The sequence below is a fragment of the Labrus bergylta genome, chromosome 5 (assembly GCF_963930695.1).
Source record: "Labrus bergylta chromosome 5, fLabBer1.1, whole genome shotgun sequence".
Classification (NCBI taxonomy): Eukaryota; Metazoa; Chordata; class Actinopteri; order Labriformes; family Labridae; genus Labrus; species Labrus bergylta.
In genome coordinates this window covers 27,683,018-27,706,287 of record NC_089199.1, presented here as the reverse complement: position 1 = coordinate 27,706,287, position 23,270 = coordinate 27,683,018, and the positions used below count along the sequence as shown (strand labels likewise).

The 23,270-nt window shown below is 38.4% G+C and overlaps 1 protein-coding gene across 1 annotated transcript; it reads right to left on the bottom strand.

Annotated features, from left to right (window-relative positions):
- Positions 1 to 13,803: 13,803 nt before the first annotated feature.
- barx1 (BARX homeobox 1) lies at positions 13,804 to 17,562 on the bottom strand. The gene is made up of 4 exons (XM_020647343.3): positions 16,975 to 17,562; positions 15,473 to 15,764; positions 14,816 to 14,900; positions 13,804 to 14,296 (listed from the first exon to the last, which is right to left on the bottom strand). Exons 1-4 carry the CDS (start codon positions 17,174 to 17,176, stop codon positions 14,135 to 14,137), a joined length of 741 nt encoding a protein of 246 aa, XP_020502999.1. The 5' UTR covers positions 17,177 to 17,562; the 3' UTR covers positions 13,804 to 14,134.
- Between the last annotated feature and the right edge of the window lie 5,708 nt (positions 17,563 to 23,270).

Genomic DNA, 23,270 nt, shown 5'->3' with positions numbered 1-23,270 from the left:
GAGTTCATGTTACTCTTGCAGGTGAAGATTGGAGGGCAAAGACAAGAGAGTAAATGATGAATGAGTGTACATTTATTTTGGCTGGAGTGGGTTGATGGGAAGAAAAAAAGTTTCATGTTGAGTCAAAAGTTTTTTAAAATGATGTTTGGCAGCAACTCCTATTCTCTCATTACCGCAGTGAAGACTTTACAATCCTGCAGGAGACAGTGAAGAAATATTAGTTTAAAGAGATGTTAGCATAGCCACATTATGCTAAAGTAAGAGTCTTTTTTTTAGTCTGTCAGAAATCGACTTAACCATCATGAAGCGAAAAAACTCATGTCAAATATTGTTCAGTGCGGGCTTGAACCTCTAACAGAGTCAGAAATGCTTCAACCAGCTAAAGCAGAAAAACGCATATAGATAATGACAACATATTGATTTATTTTACTGCTGTGTCCATCATTTCTATCAGATATGACATTGGACTAGTTAATTGCTGGAAACATGTTGACATTGCTAAAGCAGATACCCATGGAGCAGTGGAAGACGTCCTGGAGTGAAAAGGTTCACCTTAAAGGATATAGTCAAATAGACAGAATCTCCTTTTGTTTTCTGCTGCATGAAGGAATGTTGCTTCTTGGATGCCAAATATTTTTTTCCAGGTTTATGGAACAGTTAAACATGTTGGACAGTTTTTCCATCAGCATGATGAATGTTTCCAACAGCTGGTAAACAGTAAAAGCTTTATATCTGCTTACAATAGGCAAATCATTCTATATTTATTTGTTTTGATTAGATCCAATTTTACTTGTATATTGCCATGATGTCTAAAAGATGGTTGATGTAGGAGCACAGACTGTAAATAAACATGGACGAAGCCTGTGACATCACCCGTCGGTTACTGAGGCGGCTTTTGATGCCCGTCGACTGCGGTCGCCGTGTTAGAAATGCTGCCTCAACCTAACTTTCAGTCAACCTAACAACAGGCTAAGAGGTGGAGCTGCGGCGGGTCTTCAGTGGTAAAAGGACTTGTGACTATTTTAAACTCTTCTTACCCCGCAGTTCACACCTACACATTCACACTCATTCACACACTGATGGTAGAGGTTTCTATGGATGTGCTGATAAAGACATGAACTAATCAGACCATTTTGAATGGGTGTGTATGTAACTTCCGGGGCTTCTGCAGCCAGTCTCTAGTGGACACTCAAGGAACTGCAGTGTTTTGCACTTCCACATTGGCTTCATTTTTCAACACCAGAGATTGCCGCTTGTGAAGGACAAATAGTCACCTGTTGAAAACCTTTAAACACCTTTATTCATATGGCCACTAGAGGGCTTTGAATGTCATTAAAACATGTATCTGTTACTTGTATTTGGAAAACATTACTGTAGGATACATCTTAAAGTTTGGACGGACTGAGGATGAATTTGGGGATAACTGCTCCAGTTTCGTCCCAGTCTTGTCCAACATGTTTTCCACGCTCATCTTTTACATCCATGTTAAGGAATCTCTTCCACAAATCTTGCCACTAGTCATGGCTATACAACGGTGATTATAACTGTCACCTCTTGTTACCGTCTCCAAGGCCATCATAGAATTACCTACAGTTCCCGTGCCAGCAGTTTGTGATTGTTTTTACTGAAATCCACATAAGGCATGTGAAGGAAACTTCTCGGATGATTCCAGAGCCATGTGAGGCACATCTGGGAGATTACTACGCCTGTGTCTTCCAGTCGACGAGCACCCAAGGCCTCGGCTATTTTAATCCACGCTGAATATTCCAACAGGCTGCAATCAAAATAAAATGAGAGAGGATTGGACACACAACAGAAGGTTAGACAATTAAAGGCAATTGCCGGAAATGGTTGAGCTTGATTGTTTTGTGCATGGCTTGTTAAAATAAATATCCAGGCAACGTGTGTCCTGAAACTTCAGCAAATACACATTTTTTAAAGATGCCCACTCGGAGGACTGAGTAATCCATTTAATACTCGTAAATGTGTTGTTGTGACATACTGTATTACTTTAGCTCAAACAGAACCATGATTGTAACCGAAATAGCTTTCATCTTTGATATTAGTTTAATCAATTGAGAATGACTCATAATCAGGATAATATGCTGCAGCTGCAGTCAAGCTGTCCTAATATCATAAATGGTGAAAACATTCCTCGTGTGTAATAGGTGTGAGGGGACACAGTTTTCCATTCACACACATTTTTCAAACAAAATATCAATCATAACTTTCTCAAACATGAAAGGGAAACTCCCCGATGTCAAAGGATCAATGGTAAACGGGTCAATTTATTTGTGTATGAGAATTACACAATGGTTTCTCAATATGTACGAGGAATTACAGTTTGTGTTTTTACAGCAACGTCCAAGATGAAAACCAAAATAACGGCGCATGCGACAGGGAGGGTGTGGAACAAAGAAATATTTAATTAGCAGTTTTGTGTTTGTGAATACTGGTTAGGAATTCAAACTTATAAAGAGTCACGTTTTTCAGAATGTGTTGAGAACTAACTTGCTCTGGATTAAGGGATTAAAAAGGGATAAATAAAAAAAGTGAACATCCCTAACTGATTACTGAACTATTTTTTTTATTTTTAGATTTATTTTTGGGCTCCTTTTTGGCCTTTATTTTGCAACAGGTTGGAATTGAACCCGGGCCGCTCGCTTGGATTACTATAGCCTCTGTAAATGGGGTGCAACCTAACCACTAGGTCATCAATGCTGTGTTTTAAAAGTAGCGTTAGCTTCATTGGTAGCTGGTTGAAGTAAAGACACTAGTTTAAGAGGTGGTAGTTGGTGCAATATTGGGGGGCAGGGGCATTATTTCTTACAGATAGACCGGGATGTACATCTTAGTTTGTTATCTTGGTGCTTAAACATAAAGAAATTTGCCATTAACAGACAGGATCCTGCTTCCATCTGGTCCCTGTAATGCCTCTGTACTCCCTCTAAAGGCGGTACAGAGGTGGGATCACTGTTTCCCTACAGTTGGGCCCCATCTCCAGCTCTCAGCCTGTCGTTAGGTTGACTGAAAGTTAGACTGAGACAGGATTTCCAGCATGGCGACTGCTGCTGATGAGCCTCCAGAGCCCCCTGCAGGAACAGATGGCTGACATCACTCAGGCTTCGTCCATTAATATTTGCGGTCTATTATTTCAGCATGTACCCAGCCTGCTTGAATATTCATGTCAGAGCCATACTTACAACCCTTCAGAGAACCAAGTGGTGCTTTCCTTCTTTAAGGACTCTCTGCAAATCCCCTGTTTTGTACTGAGTACACCAACCTCATCTACTAATAGCCTACTTGAGATAACAACAAGACTCCACGTCAGAACTCCTGATCGAAACATGTTCTGTTTAGTTTCAAAAGTCACCCTGAATGATGACAATCAGGCGTGAAAAGTGAAGTAGCTTTAAAGGCTCTAATGTTTTCTCGCAGCCTTTCTTTGCTGTTCAAACTAAGTTTCGGCTTCTTGACTTTCATCTGTTTCTATAATCTGTATTACTTAAGGCAAGGAGTACCTATGCATGCTTTTTGACCATTAAGCCGGTAAAGAAATGTCTATTGGATTATCGGCTAAATCTAAATGACAAATATGAACACAGAGCACATCCATAATGAAATATGTCAGACTTTTTATGAGAAAGGAAGCTGTTTACACAACATCTGTGCTGTGATAGGACGACTCTAGTGAAGGATATGTCCAAACAGCTCACTGTTAGCAAAGTGAAGAGGGTTTAACAAACTGTCATGACATTGACGGGATTTTTGTTTTGATTGTCTCACAAAAAGATGTTTGGGGAAAACCTATTTAACATTTCTGACTATTAATCCTTTGACTCGCTTAAATGTTCAAGGAAGTGAATGCGGAGGGATCTTTAACGAAAAACAAATGAACAACTTTGCAAAATTCTTTGGCAAGGCATCATGGGTAACACAAGTCTTGAACTTGTTACCAAAGATAGATCGCTGCCCTGTCATGTCTTGCTTTTGGAAAGCCCTGGAAAGAGGGATTGACTTTCAGGCTGGATTTTGAAAGGGAAGGGGTTTTTGCGCTGTAATTGCTATATAATGAGGGCTTCACTGACCTCCTGCCACATCTCGCTGCATGTTTTTTTTATTTACTCCTCCAGCGAAAGGCAACGACTCGGTTAAACAGATGGAAAAAAATAAAAAATATGTGTGTCTCCAGCTCCTGCAGGATTTTGATTTCTCCCAACAGCTGTCTTGCTTTAAATGCAAGCATGAAGTCAGGGAATCGCCCATCTCAAATCAATCAGGCCCACTGACGTTTCCTGCAAACTGTGCTGCAAACAGAGCGGACTGAGGGGCGGAGAGGGGAGCATCATCATGGCAGAGGAGCTGATGGGCTGATGGGCTCTTGTTTATATTCTCTAATGCCTGCTGCCATTAGCTACAAGGCTGAGAGCTGTGATCTGAGACGCAGGAAATCACTTGACACCTGCAGGAGGAAACACAACTTTAACTCCATCAGGTCTGAAAATGACTATAGACAAATTGTAATAAGGCAGAAATAGTTTTCTTTCATTTGAAGGTATGTATATGTGTGCATTTTGGACGGTGAAACAAAACTACTACATTTTCCATTGCATACATTGTTTTTTTGCTACTTTCTAAAAGCTGTTATTGACTACAAACACACGGATAAAAGACTGCAGTCAAGTCAAGTTTATTTATATAGACATTTCACATGACAAGCATAGACTCAATGTGCATAAAAGAAAGAACTAACAGTAGACAATATACATGATAACATACAATATGCATAACAAAATTAGGCATAACAATAAAACCGCAAAACAATTAAATTAAATTTAAAAAATACATAAAATGAAACGGCAAAACAATAAAAAGAAGTAGTAAATAAATTATATATGATATATATAAATATTTAAATAGAAATACAATTTCTTAATTAAAGTGTGATATATAGAATAGAATAGAATAGCATTACTTTATTGATTGCAAACTGGGAAATTGTGGAATATATACTCCAATTAATATGATTTAGCCAGCTTGTACAAATAGATATGTTTAAGTCTGCTTTTAAAAGAAGACACAGCAGACCTCAAGGTGGTAATGAATTCCAGAGAGTAGGACCATCATGACTAAAAGCACCATGAGCTGATCTTGAATTCATTTTGGGTACGGTAAGGAGACCTGGACCTGTCTGGTGTGTACTCAGTCAGCATGTCAACATCTTAGCCATTCATAGACTTAAAAACAATAAAGAAATATTTTAAATTAAGTTCTTTGCTTTTTGTGCAGTTAATTCAAATCACTGCTGCCAGCAGCTTTTACCACCTAGCAAGAGAAGTGACCACATTATACATATCACTGCTTCCCCTTCACTAGCTACCTGTGAGTTTTAGAATTGATTTTATGATTTTATCGCTTAGTGGTCTCCTCTGTGATCTGCTTACTCCCTATAAGTCAGGCCGCTTCCTGCGACCCTCCAGCAGGGCCCCACTAGTGATTTCTAAAACACGATGGTTCACAAAAGGTGACAGAGCCTTTACATTTCAGGCCCCGCTGCTGCTGAACTCTCTGCCTCAAGATGTCAGAGTCAAACTCAGTGTCCTCTTTTAAATCTTCCATAATGAAATACTGAAGACTTTTATGAGAAAGGAAGCTGTTTACACAACATCTGTGCTGTGATAGGACGCCTCTAGTGAAGGATATGTCCAAACAGCTCACTGTTAGCAAAGTGAAGAGGGTTTAACAAACTGTCATGACATTGACGGGATTTTTGTTTTGATTGTCTCACAAAAAATGTTTGGGGAAAACCTATTTAACATTTCTAACTTTTAATCCTTTGACTTGCTTAAATGTTCAAGGAAGTGAATGCGGGGGGATCTTTAACGAAAAACAAATGAACAACTTGCAAAATTCTTTGGCAAGAGTTTGCCTCAAAATGTCAGACTCAGACTTGTCCTCTTTTAAATCTCCTCTTAAAACTCATTTTTAGCTGTTGCCTTTTTTTAACCTTTGGGCTTAACCCTAATCCTCTTGATCAGGTTTTATTGATAGAGTTGGTGTATGGGTCTTATTTACTTCTTTATTTGCTTTATTTTTTGTTAATTTGTGTATTTCTTTTTACAGTGGTTTGCTGGTTTTAATTGTAAAGCACATTGTATTTCTTTTTCCAAAAAGTACCTCCTAAATAAAGGTTTTATTATTATTATGAATATTGAAAAACAGCCACGTTTGCTACTCTTTGACAATATTTTATACCTCTTGAAACAACAGATATTTTCCTAAAAAGACTCACACAGTACAAGTGATACTGGTCTTTATGGGAGAGTAGTCATAAGGTGCACAGGAAGCACTGTGTCTGAAAATGACCCTATATTTTAGATTATAGAGTGGATCTTAAGATTTCCTTCATCCAGCACATTAAAGTCATCACATACTGAGCGGCCAGCCTCCTGTAATGACAACATTTGTCCTTCATACTAAATGAAACAGACCTCCAGACATTGTGGGCAGTCTACATGTCCTCTTGTCATTATCCCCATATTATCAGCAGTGGTTCTCAAAGTGGAGGTCGGGACCCCCCCAGGGGTCGCAAGCCGCCAAGAAGGGGGGGTCACAAGATGCCTTACAAAAAAACAAGAATCTGAAAGTATTTAAAATGTGTTTATTTTTAAAACTTTTCACTTTCATAGAGGGATTAAAGACATCTCAGCGAGAGTTATTTCAGAACATGGACGGTTTAAATCAAACTATCAAAATAACAACTACTAAATAAGGTAAGAGATGAAACGTGTTCATGTGCCAAATTGCTGAAAAGCTCCCTTAAATCACACAAAGTCAAATGAATGTCAAAATACTACAACATTTAAAACATGACTATCATCATATCGTTGGTTAAATCCTCAGGCTGGCAGTTGTAGAGGATAAAAACTGTAAAGATATAAAATCATTAGAAACATGATTTCCCTGGATTAATAATAATAAATAATTCTGCCAGAACGTTCACCCTGGTCATTCTGGGTTATAAAATGTGACTCTGAGATCTGAGCCGACACAGAAAAAGAGTATTTATTTATTTAAAGTGCAGCCCTGGGTGAGTGCCCTCTCACTGGCACAAGTTGTTGGGGAGAAGTGAAACAGTCGGGACTTTATTCCCCCACACTTCAAACTGTAAACGGTGCGCCGCAGCGCTCTTCACGTCCCCCTTCAGAGTGCTGAGAGCTCGGACTCAAAATAAATGTTAGACACAGTACGGAGCAATTTGTGAAGCTGAGAGTCAGTGAACGCCTCGTGTGTGCTGTAACTGCAGCTGATTGCCAGAACAATTGATTAACATGCAAAATACAGAATTGCTATTAGGAAATGACTCATCAAATATTTTTATTATATACAGTGCATGATGAAACCATTTAGCAAAACGAGAGGTATTTGATATTGATACCTTGCTATGACTAAGAAAGTCCAAATAGTCTGGCAGCTAGACCACCATTCCTGTTACTGTGTGGTTTTAATAAGCTTTGAATAGGTCATTAAAAGCTCAGTTTAACCGTTTTAAAAACACTGCAGCATCTCACTTACCTTTAGTGCTATTAAGCCAAGCACAGAGTGCTACTTTAGCAGTCAAGGTTTTTATTGTAGCTACTTTTGTGTTCCTATTAACACTGTCGTTTAAAAATGATTAGTGATTAGGACACTGACGCTTTTTCCCACCATGTCTAGACTCTCCTGCTTCAGGACCTCATGGGGTACGACGGCTGATCCTACATTCCTCATCCTCATATTGGTTTATATATACATGGTTTTTTTTTATAACTAATCCATTTTGATGATATTTAGGCTGTGAGGGTTTTTGCATACATTTTTATATTTTGGGTTATAGGTGATTTGACTGACAGAACTTTTTCCCAGGAGGCTTAAGGCCCGCCTCCTCTCCAGTTCTTTGCGGAGATAGTGTTTCCAATATGGGGACCGCCATCGTTGGGCTTCAAAACGCTTCTTCAGAGACCAAAGGGATGATGTCACCGAGACAATGTCAGTGTTTTAAACAGATGAGCGTTATATGTTGTGTTTGTGTCCACTCGATGAGTATCAGTCTCATAGTCAGGATTCTTTAAGCTCTGTTTTTGGTCTCCACCGGCTTCTGGCTGAAGTTTTAGGATCCTAAACATAAATATTGAACGCTTTCTTCACAGATAGATGGTGAACCTTGTCCATGCGGTTTGCTGCCAGGAAGATGGTGCACAGTTTTATCTGTCATACTGCTGGTTAATGAGAGCGGAGAGAATGAATACGAACAGTAAAGCTGTGGACGTTAACGCAAAATCGAATCAATCTGTAGAAGTGTGAAGTCAATTACAGGAGGGTGTGGAGATTTTCTGGAGTTTCACTATTAGAAGTCAATTAAACCACAACAATTTTGGTAACATTTTAAATTAAGGTCACTATATTCAGCATAGTTGCTTATTAGCATGCTAATTAGTAGCATTCTGGCTGTTTAAGTCATCTTATTCTACATGACCATAGTCTATAGATAACAGGCCATTAGCCATACCCTACTTACTACTGCTTATTGATAGTAAGTCAGGCAGTTGTTATAGACCAATGCCATGCAGAAAAAGGTACAAATTAGCCATTGTTAATGACTAACAAGCAGCCAATATGCTACTAGTTAGCATGCTAATTAGCAACTGTAGTAAATGGTGAATCTTGTGACCTTAATTTAAAGTGTTACCGAATTTTGATTAGAGTCGCTTTGAGGACTAAATTAAGTCCCACTGACGTCCTAAAAGTCTGAATCTATTCAATGACAAATGTGTAAATAAGTGGATACCTTTAAGAAATAAAACAAAGGGAATGTGTTTTAACAGTTTGGACAAATTTGAGCTTTTATTTGCAGATGATGTGCTGCTTTCAGGGTAACAAGATGATGAATTATAAGAACAATATTCGTCATCTATTTCATATGTAGCACAACATACTGTTCCTTGCATTTCAACAGGGTCCTCGCCCTCGTTCGGTGGGGGCTCTGGATGGACTCATGTTAGCTGTATGTTAGAATCACTGCCTGCGCCTCCATCAGTAACATATTGAACGATGATAACGTACCTCCCCTCAACATCAACATCACTGTGTTAGAATTATTCACACAAACAGAATTTGTAAAAAAATCTTGGTTTAAAAAACAAAACAAAAAAACAGCCATGTTGTCGGGGAGCGTCCAGTGAAAATAAAGAGAAGAATTGCAGAGCTAATGTGGAGCTGGGCCTGCACAGAGTTGGGTTTCAGGCTAATTGGGATCATACGCCGCATGTGCAGTTTTGGCACATACGTTAGATTAATCAGGGGGCTCTTTAATCGTGGGGAAATTCTCCTGTGCGTGGCTGGGCGGACGCATGCCCCCCCCCCCCCCCCCCCTCACAGACCCCCAGCCTGCATGGGCTCCATCTTAAGCTCAGACCTTTTGACTCCATAAACACCCGCGCTCAGAAATTGGGGTCAACCTCTCATTGCTAGCACCAGAGCGCTATCATGCCACCACAAAGGGGTCCCCTTAATGATTAAATTACATCGAGTATGGATGTTCCGAATCTGCAGATTCCTGGCGGCTGACTCTTCCTCCTGATTGTAATTTATGTCGGAAGTCATTGCTGTCCAACACTCGGCCAGGTTCAAAGCCCGGGAGAGAGGATGTGCACGTGGATGGAGTCTGCATCATGCAGCCGGCTGCAGCTTTAATCTGCACCGACCTCACACAGCCACCTTGTACCATTTACAAACTGACAATAGTCATAAATGCATTTCTGAAATGTGCTCATGTTTTTCTTTCTTATTGCTGCGACTCATTCGCCAACCTCAGCTCAGCCCTGTGTTTACGTTAACCTGTCATTAATCTGCATATGATTAAGCCTTGACATAGATTTGACATTCTGGGCAAGGACTGATTAGCCATTTGCTTGGATGATGATGATGGTGTGTATGTCTGTGTGTTCAGTGTGTGTTTGTTCAGTGTGTGTGTGTGTGTGTGTGTGTGTGTGTGAGTCACAGATGGCCATGTGGATCTTTAGTTGAAACTGAGAACTGTTATGAGACCACCATGTAAAATGAGGTGCACTTTATAAAAAAAAAAAGAAGGTATTTAGGATGATTAACAGGAATTTGAAGAATCTGGATTCTATAATTTGTAAAGACGTGCCAGTGAAAAATTATTAGAGTTTTTTTTTAAGGCCTTAAAAGCATCACTCTGTGTTTTTTCTACAGGCTATAAATATCGGAAACTGGGTTCCATAATTTAGACATTAGGGTTTTCCATCCAGGCAATTATTCAAAATTTGCAGCTATTTAACATAATGTGAATTATTTTTAAAGCCCATTATTACCATGAAAAAACAAATCATTTTGGTTTTACATAAAAATGAGACCGAGATAAAAAGGTCTCGGAGAAAAGAGAGCTCAAGTGCTGAGCCTCACTCATGGAAGAAGATCTGTGAAATGAAAGTGTTGTTTTTATATCAAAGGGAGAGAAGCTTAAAAGAATACCTCCTTGGGTTTGATTTTATAAAAAGGCACACCCCTCTTATTTGAAGAAAAAAAAACGTGTGTTTATGCAAACCTGTACTTTTTAAATACAGTACATTGTGAGTACAAGGCCGTATGCAGCAGAGTGAACGATCTGTGCACTCTTGCTTTGTTCTTTTTGTTTACAGCACTTTCAACGTGCTGACATCAGCGCTCATGTTCGCCACATTATGAGCCAGCTGCTTATTGATCCCGCACACTTCAAGGACACCACCTTTACCTCAAGGTCATCGGGTCCAACATGAAGCTTGTGGAGAACAGTCGAGGGTGACATGCAGAAAGGCACATGTTTATCTTCTAAACATTTTAAACAGTTCAGCTTTGGGTGTTTGAGCTGCTTTTAAAGCTACAAGGAGACGACAAAGATTCAACTCCTTCTTCCTCCTCCTTTTGTTCTGATGTTAAAAACAACTTCCGACACCACCCATAGTCGTGCATTTCAGAATTATGGGATTGTTTTAATTGATTAAAGAAATTAAATGCTATTTTGAAGAAAAATCTCTGCTTTCAAATCTCAAATGTTTTTTTTAATCAATTCAGCTTTCAGTGATGAAGCCTTTTTGGTTTCTCCCAGTTTGTCTTTAAAAATGTTCGTATTTACCTTCACTAGTCTATATTTTTACCTTTGTTGTTGTATTGATCCTTTTGTTTCTCAACTTTGACAATGCTAATTAAAAAAATATATATATAGGCTATATATTTATGTGCAGATTTTGGACGGAAAAAATTGACAGTAAAGAAAGTGAAAAATATTATTTACCAGATTTTCTAATTCTAATGACGAAGCCTGAGCTTCTTCTCAAACCGTTTAACACTGCTGGTAAAACAGACATCGTTGTATTTATCGGTGCCTGTTTCTCTCTTCATTATTATTATTATTATTATTAATAAGGTTTTTTTTTCCAGGTCGACGTCTTGTGTGCATGTTTCTATTGTTGAAGAGCTACTCGGTAAAAGAGATGACGAGTTTTCAGTCTGAGTATGAGTACATTTTACAACTTTTTACCAGAGATATACTCTCACATTTAAAACAGAATAGCCATATGATTGTCAAATTGCACAGGCTACTTAACCATATTAATTTCAAAGCTCGCCCTTTACTTAAAAGACATGTTTTTTTTTTTTATAATGGAAGCGTTCTGTTCAGGTTGTCAGGATTTTACATGCGGAAAAAAAGTGACTTTTCTTTTTATTCACTCGATCGCGAAAAAAAATAATTATTAAGGTTATTCAATACAATTTTCCATAGCCTATTCCTTCATTGGAAATATAACAGACTGCACGTTCCTTAGTTATACCATTAAAATATTTAAGGACAAATATGAGTTGTAAGTATTTTACATTATGAATAGACTATTCATTTTTAGATTAGGACCCTTTATGTCGGGCGAAGTTTGGGCCTTGTTAACAGCAACACTGTGGGAAGAAAACATCCCACAATGATAGGCGTCATGATATTGAATAAAATAAAATATAGGCAGAAACCTGCATCTCTTCAGAACAAAGTATCTTGGTTCAGTCATATTAAAGGCTCTGCGCAGAGTGTGAGCCACTTGTATTAAAGCATGTTTGGTGTGTGTGTGTTAAACCCTCATCCCGCAGAGTTTCAGCTATTCGTAGCTCACACACACACTCACACACGGACACACACACACACAGCTGATGTGAGACGTGGTGAGTCAACAAGATGCGTTCAGGTGCTGGACTATGATCTTTTACAAAGACACGCTAATGAGGGTCTCACGTCTCTCCACCCTCTGGATTAAAGAATAGTCACTCACAGTTAACATTTGGATGAAGTAACAACAAATATATTGGAGGATTTTAAAGGTTTTTGCCACTTCCGTTTTTATAATAAACATGATGACCTGCTGCAAGTTTAAAATTAAATCAATTTTCTTTTTTTTTCTTTTTTTTTTCGTCTGAAGATGCTGTGAGTAAAACACACCGCCTACAAACCCATGGACAGAATTGTCATGAATCAAAATAAACTCAGAATAAATGTAGGGTGGCTATTGAGGAACGTGAAGTCGTTTTCATTTCACAAGCTATAGCAATTTTCAGCCTAAAACATGCCTACATATTTGTCATTCAGCTTTGGTATTTCCTGCGTTTTGACTGAGCCTGAACGCGTCCCACACGATAGCTCTAAAGATACATCTTATTATAAGCCAGTCCCGCGGGATTTCGTAGTGAGAAAGTGACTGATGTTGTTGCCTGGCTGCGTTGACGTGAATTCCACGCTCTCCGTGTCAGACAGAAGAGAGCACGGGATGCAAACTTTGTCTTTTCAAAATTACCTATAGGCCTAATTCTAACAAAAGGGGTTGTCAACAGAATCTCTAGGCTTTAGGAAATCATACAGCGACTTGTGAAAAAAACAAAATAAGCCTTTAAAATAAAGGTTTTATAAAACCTCTGAAGCACACACGTCGATTTATCCTCCAGTTTCTCTTTTCTCCAATCAAACCAGATTATTGCTTTATTTGAATACAATAGTAGACTAGCCTGATTTGTTGAGTCATTGTCTTTGATTGACTTCGAATTAATAAAAAATGTTAAAAAAAAAAAAAAAGGTTTTGGCTATGTCAATGTAGTCAATGTCACATGAAAAATAGGCCTACTCAACATGGTACAGGATTTGACTCTTCCTAAAGACTTTTAAAACAAATAACCTTACTATCCACACGCCACATGTAAATATCCAACTTGTTTTCTTAACCTGTCTCAGAAAATCAAAAGGCTTTTTAGATCATTTAGGAAAAAATAAAATAAGTTGGAATAATTCTAATTCTGTGTTGAACGTTTCTCAAAGGAGTCTCCATCGTTCCCTTTCTTTCATTTAACAAAATGAACAGAACAAAAAAAAATGTGTGAATCCAAGTCTTCAGCAGAAAGCGCATGCCTCCTGCTGAATCGACATGATGAGAACATCAAAAAGGCTTCTTTTTTCTGTGTAAAGATTTGTTTGATCGCCTGCCTGATTTCCATCCTTTTGCATACAAAATTGCAACAAATCTGGCTGCATAGATGCTTCATTACTATCTCTCACTTACACTAATGGTATTTTCAAAGTGCAGTAAATTTATGTAAAAAATATGTGAGGAATCAATGAGTGACTGTATGCGACCATATTAGGCCATGTGTAATCAAGTGACTGATGATGAACCGGCTGTCATAACGGCTTGATTTAAATCTTACCATGTCCTTTATAATAAACAGAAAACAGTATTAGTGAAAATATATTTAATAATTAAACATAGCACAGGTACACAAGAGAAATGCAAATGAGTGAGAGTGGATCTTTAGAATATAAAGGTTTAGACCTACTGCAAAGTTTCGAGTTCCCTCCTCAACAGCGACAAGTTCATCATCATGAGGGAATGCAGGGAGGGCTACGACACAGACACACACGGCTGTTACAGTTCAGCTCTCTGCAGGGCCTGAGAGTCTCTACAGACCGTGCACAAGACAGTCCAGCTTTGGGAGCATCCTCTTAAATGCTCTTTTGGAAGAGTCCAGAAGAGACACAAGCTAAGAGTCCCCCGAGTCCTGGTCCGGGTCATTCCTCCTGAGTGCTCTCTGACTGGGAGCTGGAGCCTTCTGGGTCGGCGTCGGTGGCGGATCTCTCCTGTTCAGAGAGCTGCTCGCTGCTGGGGATGGAGTTCTTCTTTGGACGACCTTTTGGTTTAGTCGGAGACTCCAGGCCTCCTCCCTGCAGAACCTGCAGAAGGAACGACAGGTGTTAAGTTCACATTGTGGTACTAAGATGACCTACATGACCTCTAGTCAGTGATCGTCACAATCATACCAATACGTACATTTCTTTTGGTTTGAGACAGTATATTCATGTCATATATTATTGAGGATTTAAATATATAATAACTACAGTGGACTCACTTGATTTAGACATATTCTTGTATCTGCTGTGTGTACTTTGTGTTTTCAGGCACTCTGTGTAATGTTTCTTTTCCCTACAATTATAATAAATAGTAACATAAATTCCTGGAAATAATCATTTGAATTACTCTTTACTATTATTAAATTTTCCTCCTCTGGAGCTGATGTGGGTCACTCAATCCTCCACTACACTACATTTCCCATCAACCTCTGTTTAAATAACACAGAGCAAAAAACATTTCCTATATTAATCATTCTTAAAGCTTGTGTTGTTTCTGGAGGCATAACCATCACATCTAAATCTTCATCATCATCATTACAGTCATAATGAAGAATAACTTACAATCTTCTTCCATTTCATCCTCCTGTTCTGGTACCATGTTTTCACCTGAAGCTGACTGAGGCCCAAAGACTCAGCGAGGTCTATTCTGTGAGGCACAAACACAAGAAGAAGAGGAATGAAATTCAAAGCACATTTACAGTTCACAACAGTTCACTGTTTTCTGTCTGGGGAAATCAACCAGTCCAATAAATAATAAATAGTGCAAGCATAGTTGAAGGCATCAAAAGAGGACACTGTTGGGGAGCCTCTGCCTGCGGTGCTACATGCAACAATTCATCATGCATTGTTAAAACCCACAGGAGAAAAGACGAGTCTGTCATCAACACTGAGGTCATGTCCTCTGTATTTTATTGTCAAGTGAACTTTAATCAGCATAGGGATCAAATCTTTAAAAACCTGAAATTGTGGTCTATTCTCTTACTCAACTATTTTCATGTTTTTTCATTCAGTATTCTGAGGCTTTATTTGGGCTATCTGACCCCTTTTAGGTGGATAATGAAATATAACAGCCAATAAAATAGGCTACTTTTAAAAATTATTGTTAATGTACAATTTTGAAAATAAAGTATAGGCCTGCAAGAAGAAAAAAAGGTTTTTTTTTTAAGTCACACACGAGCCCTAAGGCCATAAATCCGTTGTTCATGTCGGATAACTCACCTGTCAGGTGTGGAGAGATACTTCTGCTTCTCGAAGCGTTTCTCCAGGCCCATGAGCTGCAGCTCGGTGAACACGGTGCGGCTCCGGCGGCCCTTCTTGGTCTTGCTGCCCCCGTCGGCGCCGTGCTCCAGCTTCCCGCGGAGGTGCAGGTCCAGCGGCAGGTGGTGGGACGCCGCGCCGATCTGCAGGCCCTGAGCCGCGGACAGCAGCGGGGAGCCGAGCGGGGAGCTCAGGGAGCAGGACAGCGGGGAGATGGGAAACTTCAAGAGGCTCGTCTGGTCCGCTTTTAGCACTGAATTGACAGAGGACGAACAAAAAAAAGACACAAACGTTTTGGTTTTGTTATAGGAACTCAGATCAGGTGGTTTTCAGCATGTTGAGGCTTGTTTATGGAGTAAATAAGACGCACACTAGGTTCTTTGCTCCCGGGGAGCAGCAGGTAGCCTCCATGAAGCAGCTGCAAGCACATTTGATTAGGATCATAGGATTTGTTTGATGGGAGAAGTAACTGACCCTATGGTTCACCAATTATTATCTATCTAAAGTCTCTTAAGTCAAAGTTCAGGCCAGTGGCTAAACGGGGAGTCATGCTTAAACTATAATGCTGATAGAACAGGGAAAAAGTCATCACGCATTTATAACGCAATGCTGACTGATATGAAACAGCAGCATCAATTGGGCCTTATCAACGCGATAGGAGAAAACCCTCAGGCCTATATGGTTAGATTTTTTTTATCAAAGCCTAAAGGCTCTTATTTTATATCTGCGTTAGGCTACTGTTGCGTTTTTGGATTGATGTTCCACCTGATTTGAGTCACAATCAAAAAAAAATGATGTGATTTACAACGCACATTAAGTAGGCTATTATATGTTCTGAAGTAGTCTAATCTTCATTAAATATGCTGAAATCATAGTTTACAATGGGACCAAAAATATTTATGACAGCGGCAGTAAATCAAGTCTTTCATGAAGTCCTGGGTTGCATTAAAAAAAATGAAAATAAAAAAAACAACATTGGCCGGATAATATTTCTTAGAGTAGAGTGTGACTTATTTTAGCAAAACATGTCGCTCTTGTGTCTTATTTTTTCTTAAACCGGAGGGCTACTTTGGAGCGAATCAACAAGACATGAATTCTAATTTTGCGGAAGAAATAAAAAAAAAAAACCTGCATATATTTATTTGTTTGTTTCAATACAGCCTTAAAGTGTTTTTCTTATTACTATTTTTTTTTTTTTTTTACTCGAAGATAGGCCTATGACATGTCTGCTTATTTTTGTAAATCGTGAGTCGTGTCTAAAATATCCTTCCTGTACAAAAGCGATATTATTTACCCATTAGAACAGTTTGGGTCAGGAGCAGACGACATGCTGTCATATTTTTTAAAATGATAACTATTTTCCATCGAAAGTAAACATTCAAATTATCAGTCCATTATAATAGTATAGGTTACATGATTTTAATTTTTCCCCTGCAGGCAACTCAAAACATTTGTTTTCTTACCTAGTTGGTTATGGAAAGGCCGCGTGGACAGGAGCGCATGTACCCCGAATTTAAGAAACTCTCCGGCCGGAGCCGATACTTTGTGCTCCGGGTGATCAGTCAGGATCTCCTCTATCATGAAACTCCTGTAGCGATGAGTCCTGTGGTCGGGATAAACTTCCGGAGGATAATAATGCGCTCCCATGTCCAAATGATGCTGCATAATGTGGTTTTGCGGTCACTTCAACGGACACCAAGCGCGAACACCGACCAACTCTCCTTCAGTGGCCCAAACCAAATGTCATATTCCCGCTGTAGTGCCTCTCTAGTCCGGAGATCACGACTGTGAAGCAAGTTATCCTTTTGGACGAGCAAAGTTTCAGGTACAGGTCGCCGATTTCTCTGCGCGTCTGTGCGTCTTTTGGGGGTTTTACGCATTAGACGTCTCTCGTTTGGATGCGCTTCTTTGGCGTGAAGAGATCTGGATCCGAGAGTAGAATCGTAGAAACAAAAGATTCGATCCCGGCCGTGTTCATGCCCCCCCCTTTACTGTGTCTCAGCAGCGGAGGTAAGGAGCTATTTGTCAGCCGCTGTGCGCGTCACCTTGGCAGTGAGTTGAGGAATAAGCTTTGGGTTTTATGAGTCTCGTTATAGCTCCACCTCCTCCCAGGGTTTGTCTTCTGGGTGCCTGCACTGAACCAAAGTTGCATGCAAAACTGCACATGTCCAGCATTGATTAATATGCAAAATGGAAGAAAATAAGGACCTGAAAGGACAGAGGTTTTCCTGCAGATGACTTTGCGAGTTATAGGACACCAGTTTGAAGATGATCATAATCATAATGCAACATGGGTATATAACGATTTCTGTTTAATTGACAATTTAAACAAATATTAATATCGAAGACAGATTGTGTAAAGTTGATATCAAGTCTTAGTCCGCGTGTGGAGATTACAATGCATGCTAATACAGCATTAACTTATCGAGTAGGCCTGCAGGTTGGACAATAATCACGAGAGACAGTGTTCAAGAAACCTGCAGCTTTTACTGTTTTGTATATGATTCAGCCCTTATATCGGTGTGAAGACGAAATGAATCCCACATATGATATATGCTACTAATTAATTAACGGATAATTTGTTTATTAAAAGGACAATCAATAGCATGAGGATTTTCCCTTTGGGGTTTAATGTGAGTTAAAAATGGCGACACATCTGTCATACATGGCCTTTTAAAATAAACTTTGGAGCTTACAATGAAAATTAACTTTCTTTGACATTTGTTGTATACTTTTGAACTGAATTTTATTTGAAGTCTTTAAACAAGCAATATACATGATAGATAGGAGCAGGAGCTGGTGTGGCAGTTATTCCAATCACATCATGATAAGGACACGGAGCCTAAGGATGGGTGCATGTCAAAACCTGTCTTTACTTTCACTCATCGAGGGATGTTGATGCACCAAAATAACTTAGGAAGCACATAGAAAGCTGATGAGTGATGTCTAAAAAAAAGGTTCTGGCGTGTTGTAAGGGAGAGGAGGCCGAATAGATGCAAGTGAGAAAATATTGCAGTTCCAGAATTAAAAAAAAAAAGATAAAGTTGTTTAAAAAAAAGTAGACCTTAAAACAGGAGACATTTGAATCAGACATTTTACACCAACAGCTCCAAACAAATTAGAATACAGGCCTTGGAGTAATGCTCAACATTGTCTTAGTTCTTGTTGTGTAAAATTGAAAATACTGTGCAATTACATGTAACCTCATTTTAGATTTATAAAAACAAAAAGACACATACATTAATTCCTTGTCATATTAAAAAGTCATTGGTTGAATACTTGACAAGTAATGATGAAAAAGTTCATATCAGAAGCGGTTGGTATTATATTCATTGTCAAAGGCCTGTCTCCTCAGTCAACTTTAGAGAAGATCTTTTCATTTCATGGACCCTTACAGAGTCTGCCAAGTCAATTTGATACCCTGTCTTAATGAGAAAAAAATCTATTCTAAGCTTTAGGGTACAGTAATGGATTATCTCAAGCAGCTCAAAAGTTCACGTTGCCAAAAGTGTGTGCTGTCGTCTTCAGCTGGTTATCTTCCCCTGGTGGTCACTCATGAGATTGCAAGCAGTTTCCCTTGCTGGAGGACTCATTACTACCTCTCTAGTGTAAAATGATTGAGTGCATGATGTAGTATTGAACACTTGATGATCTTCCTTTCATGATGAATCCCATTGTAATGCTTCTTACTATATGTGCACGCATGCATGCATCCGCATCGGAAACATCACCTGCAGGCCTTTTTCTAAAATCTTCTTTCCAATATCTTTGACATTATCTACTACACATAACACTTCCTTTTCCTATAAACCTTTTCTTTAAACGTTATATAAAGTCCCACCACCACTAAAAATATGTTCTGCACGTATACTTGAGCTTCATGGAGTAGCTTCATTGTTCCTATTGATTTTGAAACACTGGTTGGATATTTATAAATTCACTGGGATTGTTTGTTATTTATTTGAGGTGGCAAATAAAGTGGGAATACTTGTTTGTATAGTGTAAATACATTTGAGAATTTATTGGAATAATATATGAATCAATAGAAGAAAAGTGAGAAATGGGTAGAGATATATAAGTTTTACATCTACTCCTTTTTGGACACTGTTACTTTTGTTTTGTTTGTTTTTTATTATCTCGCTTTTATTTTTGGTTCAAAATTAAGTCATTCATGTTTTTAAGTTTGAGTCTCTATGTGCTCAATCTCAGTAAAAAAAAACCTGGATGTATATGTATGTAGCTTTTAAAAAAATATACAATTACAAATCATTTAGAGCCAGTTAAAAATCAGTATGCTGTAAGTGAGACGGAAACTTGTAGCCTCAAGGAGACACACTCTGAGATAGGACTGGTCAGTGAATGAGGAGGCATTTTCTGTCCCGCAGTCAAATTTTTGATCAAATATATTTGCATGTTTACAGATTCTGTACTTATCACTGACGATGATGGGTAGTCTTTATGGAGTTCTTAAGCACTAAATGATTTTTCTTGTGGCAAAGAAATGATCAGAAGCATATTACCTTTCAAAACTGTGTGTTTTTATTTGCATTAAAACATGTGTCAAGATCATCTTTTAACTACAGTGTAATGTATTCATATAGTTGCTTCTATTTGGTTGGGCTAACACCGGCCTGGAAACAAATCCCATATCCTGTTGACCCATCCAGTCACAGCAAGTGTCTGATAACAATGAGAATGGTTCTTTTCTGCATGTTAAAAAGGAAGTACAACAAAAATTGAACAATGAATACAAATGTTAAACCGTATTGTTTCATTTTGAGCCTTATCGATTCCGATCATGTTGTTTTTCTGCACTCTCTTGATGTCGATAAAAAAATATTTGCCTTTTGAGATTAAGCTGTTCATATTCGAATAGCTGGAAAGAGAACGTAAAGAGCCGCTTCCTTAAGCTCTGCGTCTGCATCACTGAGATATTAATAAGAGTGGGGGTCCGGATAAATGCCCCCTTGGTTCACTTGATTCATGTCTATATGGGAAAGACAAACAAACAAACAAACAAAAATATAACAACTTACACAGACCTAGCCTTTGTCTCCTTATCAAATATTCAGCTGCCAGGGTATAATCAAATCTGTCTTTCTGCTGCACTCATCCCCAGTGAGGAGGAGGAGGTGACCTTGTGCATTCAAATGACTATATGCTTATGTGCATCAGGATTTGAGAGGATATTATTGAAACAAATGAGAGAATCATCATAGGAGTATTTTCTTGTCCTTGGAAGCAATATGCAAACCTGACAGACTGATAGAAACCCAAAGGCGTACTAGTTTAATCATAACCTGTCTGTGTTGTTAACTTTAAACAAGGCAGATCCTGATCAAAACTCTCATAAGATTACAGATGTAAAAAAACTGTTGGAAGAAGTTGAATGAGTGGTAAACATAGAAAGACAACTAGAAAGTGTATTTTTAGCAACAGAGTTCAATAAATCAACTAGAAGTGAATAGTACAACACATCTTTGTGGGAGCAAAAGCTTCAGTAACAAGTCAGTTGTTTGTAAAATATAAATAAATGTGGTTGACTTCAGAATTCTTTATTCCCTCCTCAGGTGGATTAACACATTTTAAAAAGTTGATGTCCAACCCCGCCCCACCACCTTCAAAAGAAGCCAAAAGTACTCTTGAAAGTCATGCTACAATTTGGAAATATGTGATTGAAGATCTCTGGTTGTCTACACGGAGAATTAAAACATTACATTTTATTGCCATGCAAGAGGATCAAAATTTCATCTCATTTTTCAGTCTGAAGATATTGATGGCTTACACAGCTTTCAAATTGGCTCAGTTGTTTAGGCCAAATCTTTCAGACTTCTGGTAGCCACATTAATATTTAAAATTGTGCTAACACTCAGAACTATTGTGATAGGCCTCTCTTTTGCAACTTAACAACCTGATTTTCATCCAAGCTGCCACTAGGCTGCACCAGAGGACTTCAAAAAACTTTCAGGAGCCTCTTATTCCCATTGATCTAAATTGTGTCAACCATTTGAAATAGTGGATAACTGAGCAATGGCTACCTTATCTAATAGATAGATAGACAGATAGACAGACAGACAGACAGACAGATAGACAGACAGACAGACAGACAGACAGACAGACAGACAGACAGACAGACAGATAGACAGATAGACAGACAGACAGACAGACAGACAGACAGACAGACAGACAGATAGATAGACAGATATACAGATAGACAGACAGACAGACAGACAGACAGACAGACAGACAGACAGATAGACAGACAGATAGATAGATACTTTATACAGGTTACAAAGACGTACATGACATGAAACATTTGTTACAAATTAAACCACAAAACCGACGCCCCCCCTCCCATACATATATATTAACCTGAAAAAAAGATTTGAAGAATACCCCTAGATGAATCAAACTGTGTGCAATTAAAAATAGACTTATACAAGAAATGTACATAACCCGTGCAGGGATAAAAAAATATGTGACATTTAAACAAGAATCTATAAACAGTTGAGGAAAAAAATCTGTAATTAGACCTGAATATAAAAAATAAAAATAAAAAAAAAGTGTTGACCTTCTGAAGTTGTGTTGTTTATATATGTACAGCAATGTTTAAAAAAGCAGATAGTGCAAAATTATCAAAAAAAACAGACATTAAAGGTGCTATTTAAGTAATTGAGGCAATCATTAAAGTGTCCAACTAGAGGCTGACTCTTGGGACAGCTGTACAGATGGGAAATGGAAAAAGGAAGATTAGTCCAAGCCTATTATTAGCCTATTATGTATAACATTTAAATGAGTTAATACAATTAAAGAAATGAAAGAACAACAAATAAACACGTGGAAGAAAGTTCAAATCAACAGGATACTTATAACCTATGGATAGCTCACAAATAAAAAGTTGTGGTTCTGTGTTAAAGAATATTCATGCCAGTAAAGATTTTCACCCTCGTAGTTCAGAGTAAATCTTTCTTCTTTCATTGTCCCGGTTTAGAAGGTCAACACTCTTTAGGTGAGGTTTTGAGATAAGCCCTCATGGGTTTCTACCTCACCTGCACATGTGTTTTATTCTTTATTTGTTTGACTCTTCTTTCAAAAAATGTGCAAATAAACTCAACTAAACTAAACTAAACACTTTTTTATTTGTATTCTTTATATTCAGGTCTAATTACAGATTGTTTTCCTCAACTATTTATAGGTTCTTGTTTTAAATTGCACATATATTTTTCATCCCTGCACGGGTTATGCACATTTCTTGTATAAGTCCATTTTTTTAATTGCACAGTTTAAGTTTGATTCATCTAGGGCAGGGATGGGCAACTTCGGTCACAGCAAGGGGCCACATTCATTTAATTCTCACTGCCAGAGGGGCCAAATTAAACGATTACAGTCGATTATGTCTCAAATTTAACTCAACATATACCAGTGATAAAATATTATTATGGACATATTTCTGTTTTTTTTATGATTTCATGTTAGATTTTATCACATTTTCTTCATGTTTCCAATTCATTGATGTGTAAAAACATTGACCTGAGGGCCACGTTGAGGGTTGATGGGGGCCGCATTCAAATAAAGACTCACTAAACCCTAAAACCACTTTTTTTTTTCCAACTATGAACCAGCTGTGTTTGAGTATTAAGTAGTGTTAAGGATCAATTCAAGTCCAAATCTCGACATTTGAGTACAAAGTGGATGTATTTCACTTCACATGTGAATAAAGTGTTGAGCACGCTCCACTGAGCTGTGTCTGTGACCACGT

Coding starts and splice junctions, on each gene's coding strand:
- barx1 (XM_020647343.3), bottom strand. CDS start 17,176: ATGCAGCATCATTTGGACATGGGAGCGCATTATTATCCTCCGGAAGTT. Junction 14,901..15,472: donor TATCTCTCCACACCTGACAG/GTGAGTTATCCG, acceptor TGTGCCTCACAG/AATAGACCTCGCTGAGTCTT. Junction 14,297..14,815: donor GGATGAAATGGAAGAAGATT/GTAAGTTATTCT, acceptor TTCCTTCTGCAG/GTTCTGCAGGGAGGAGGCCT.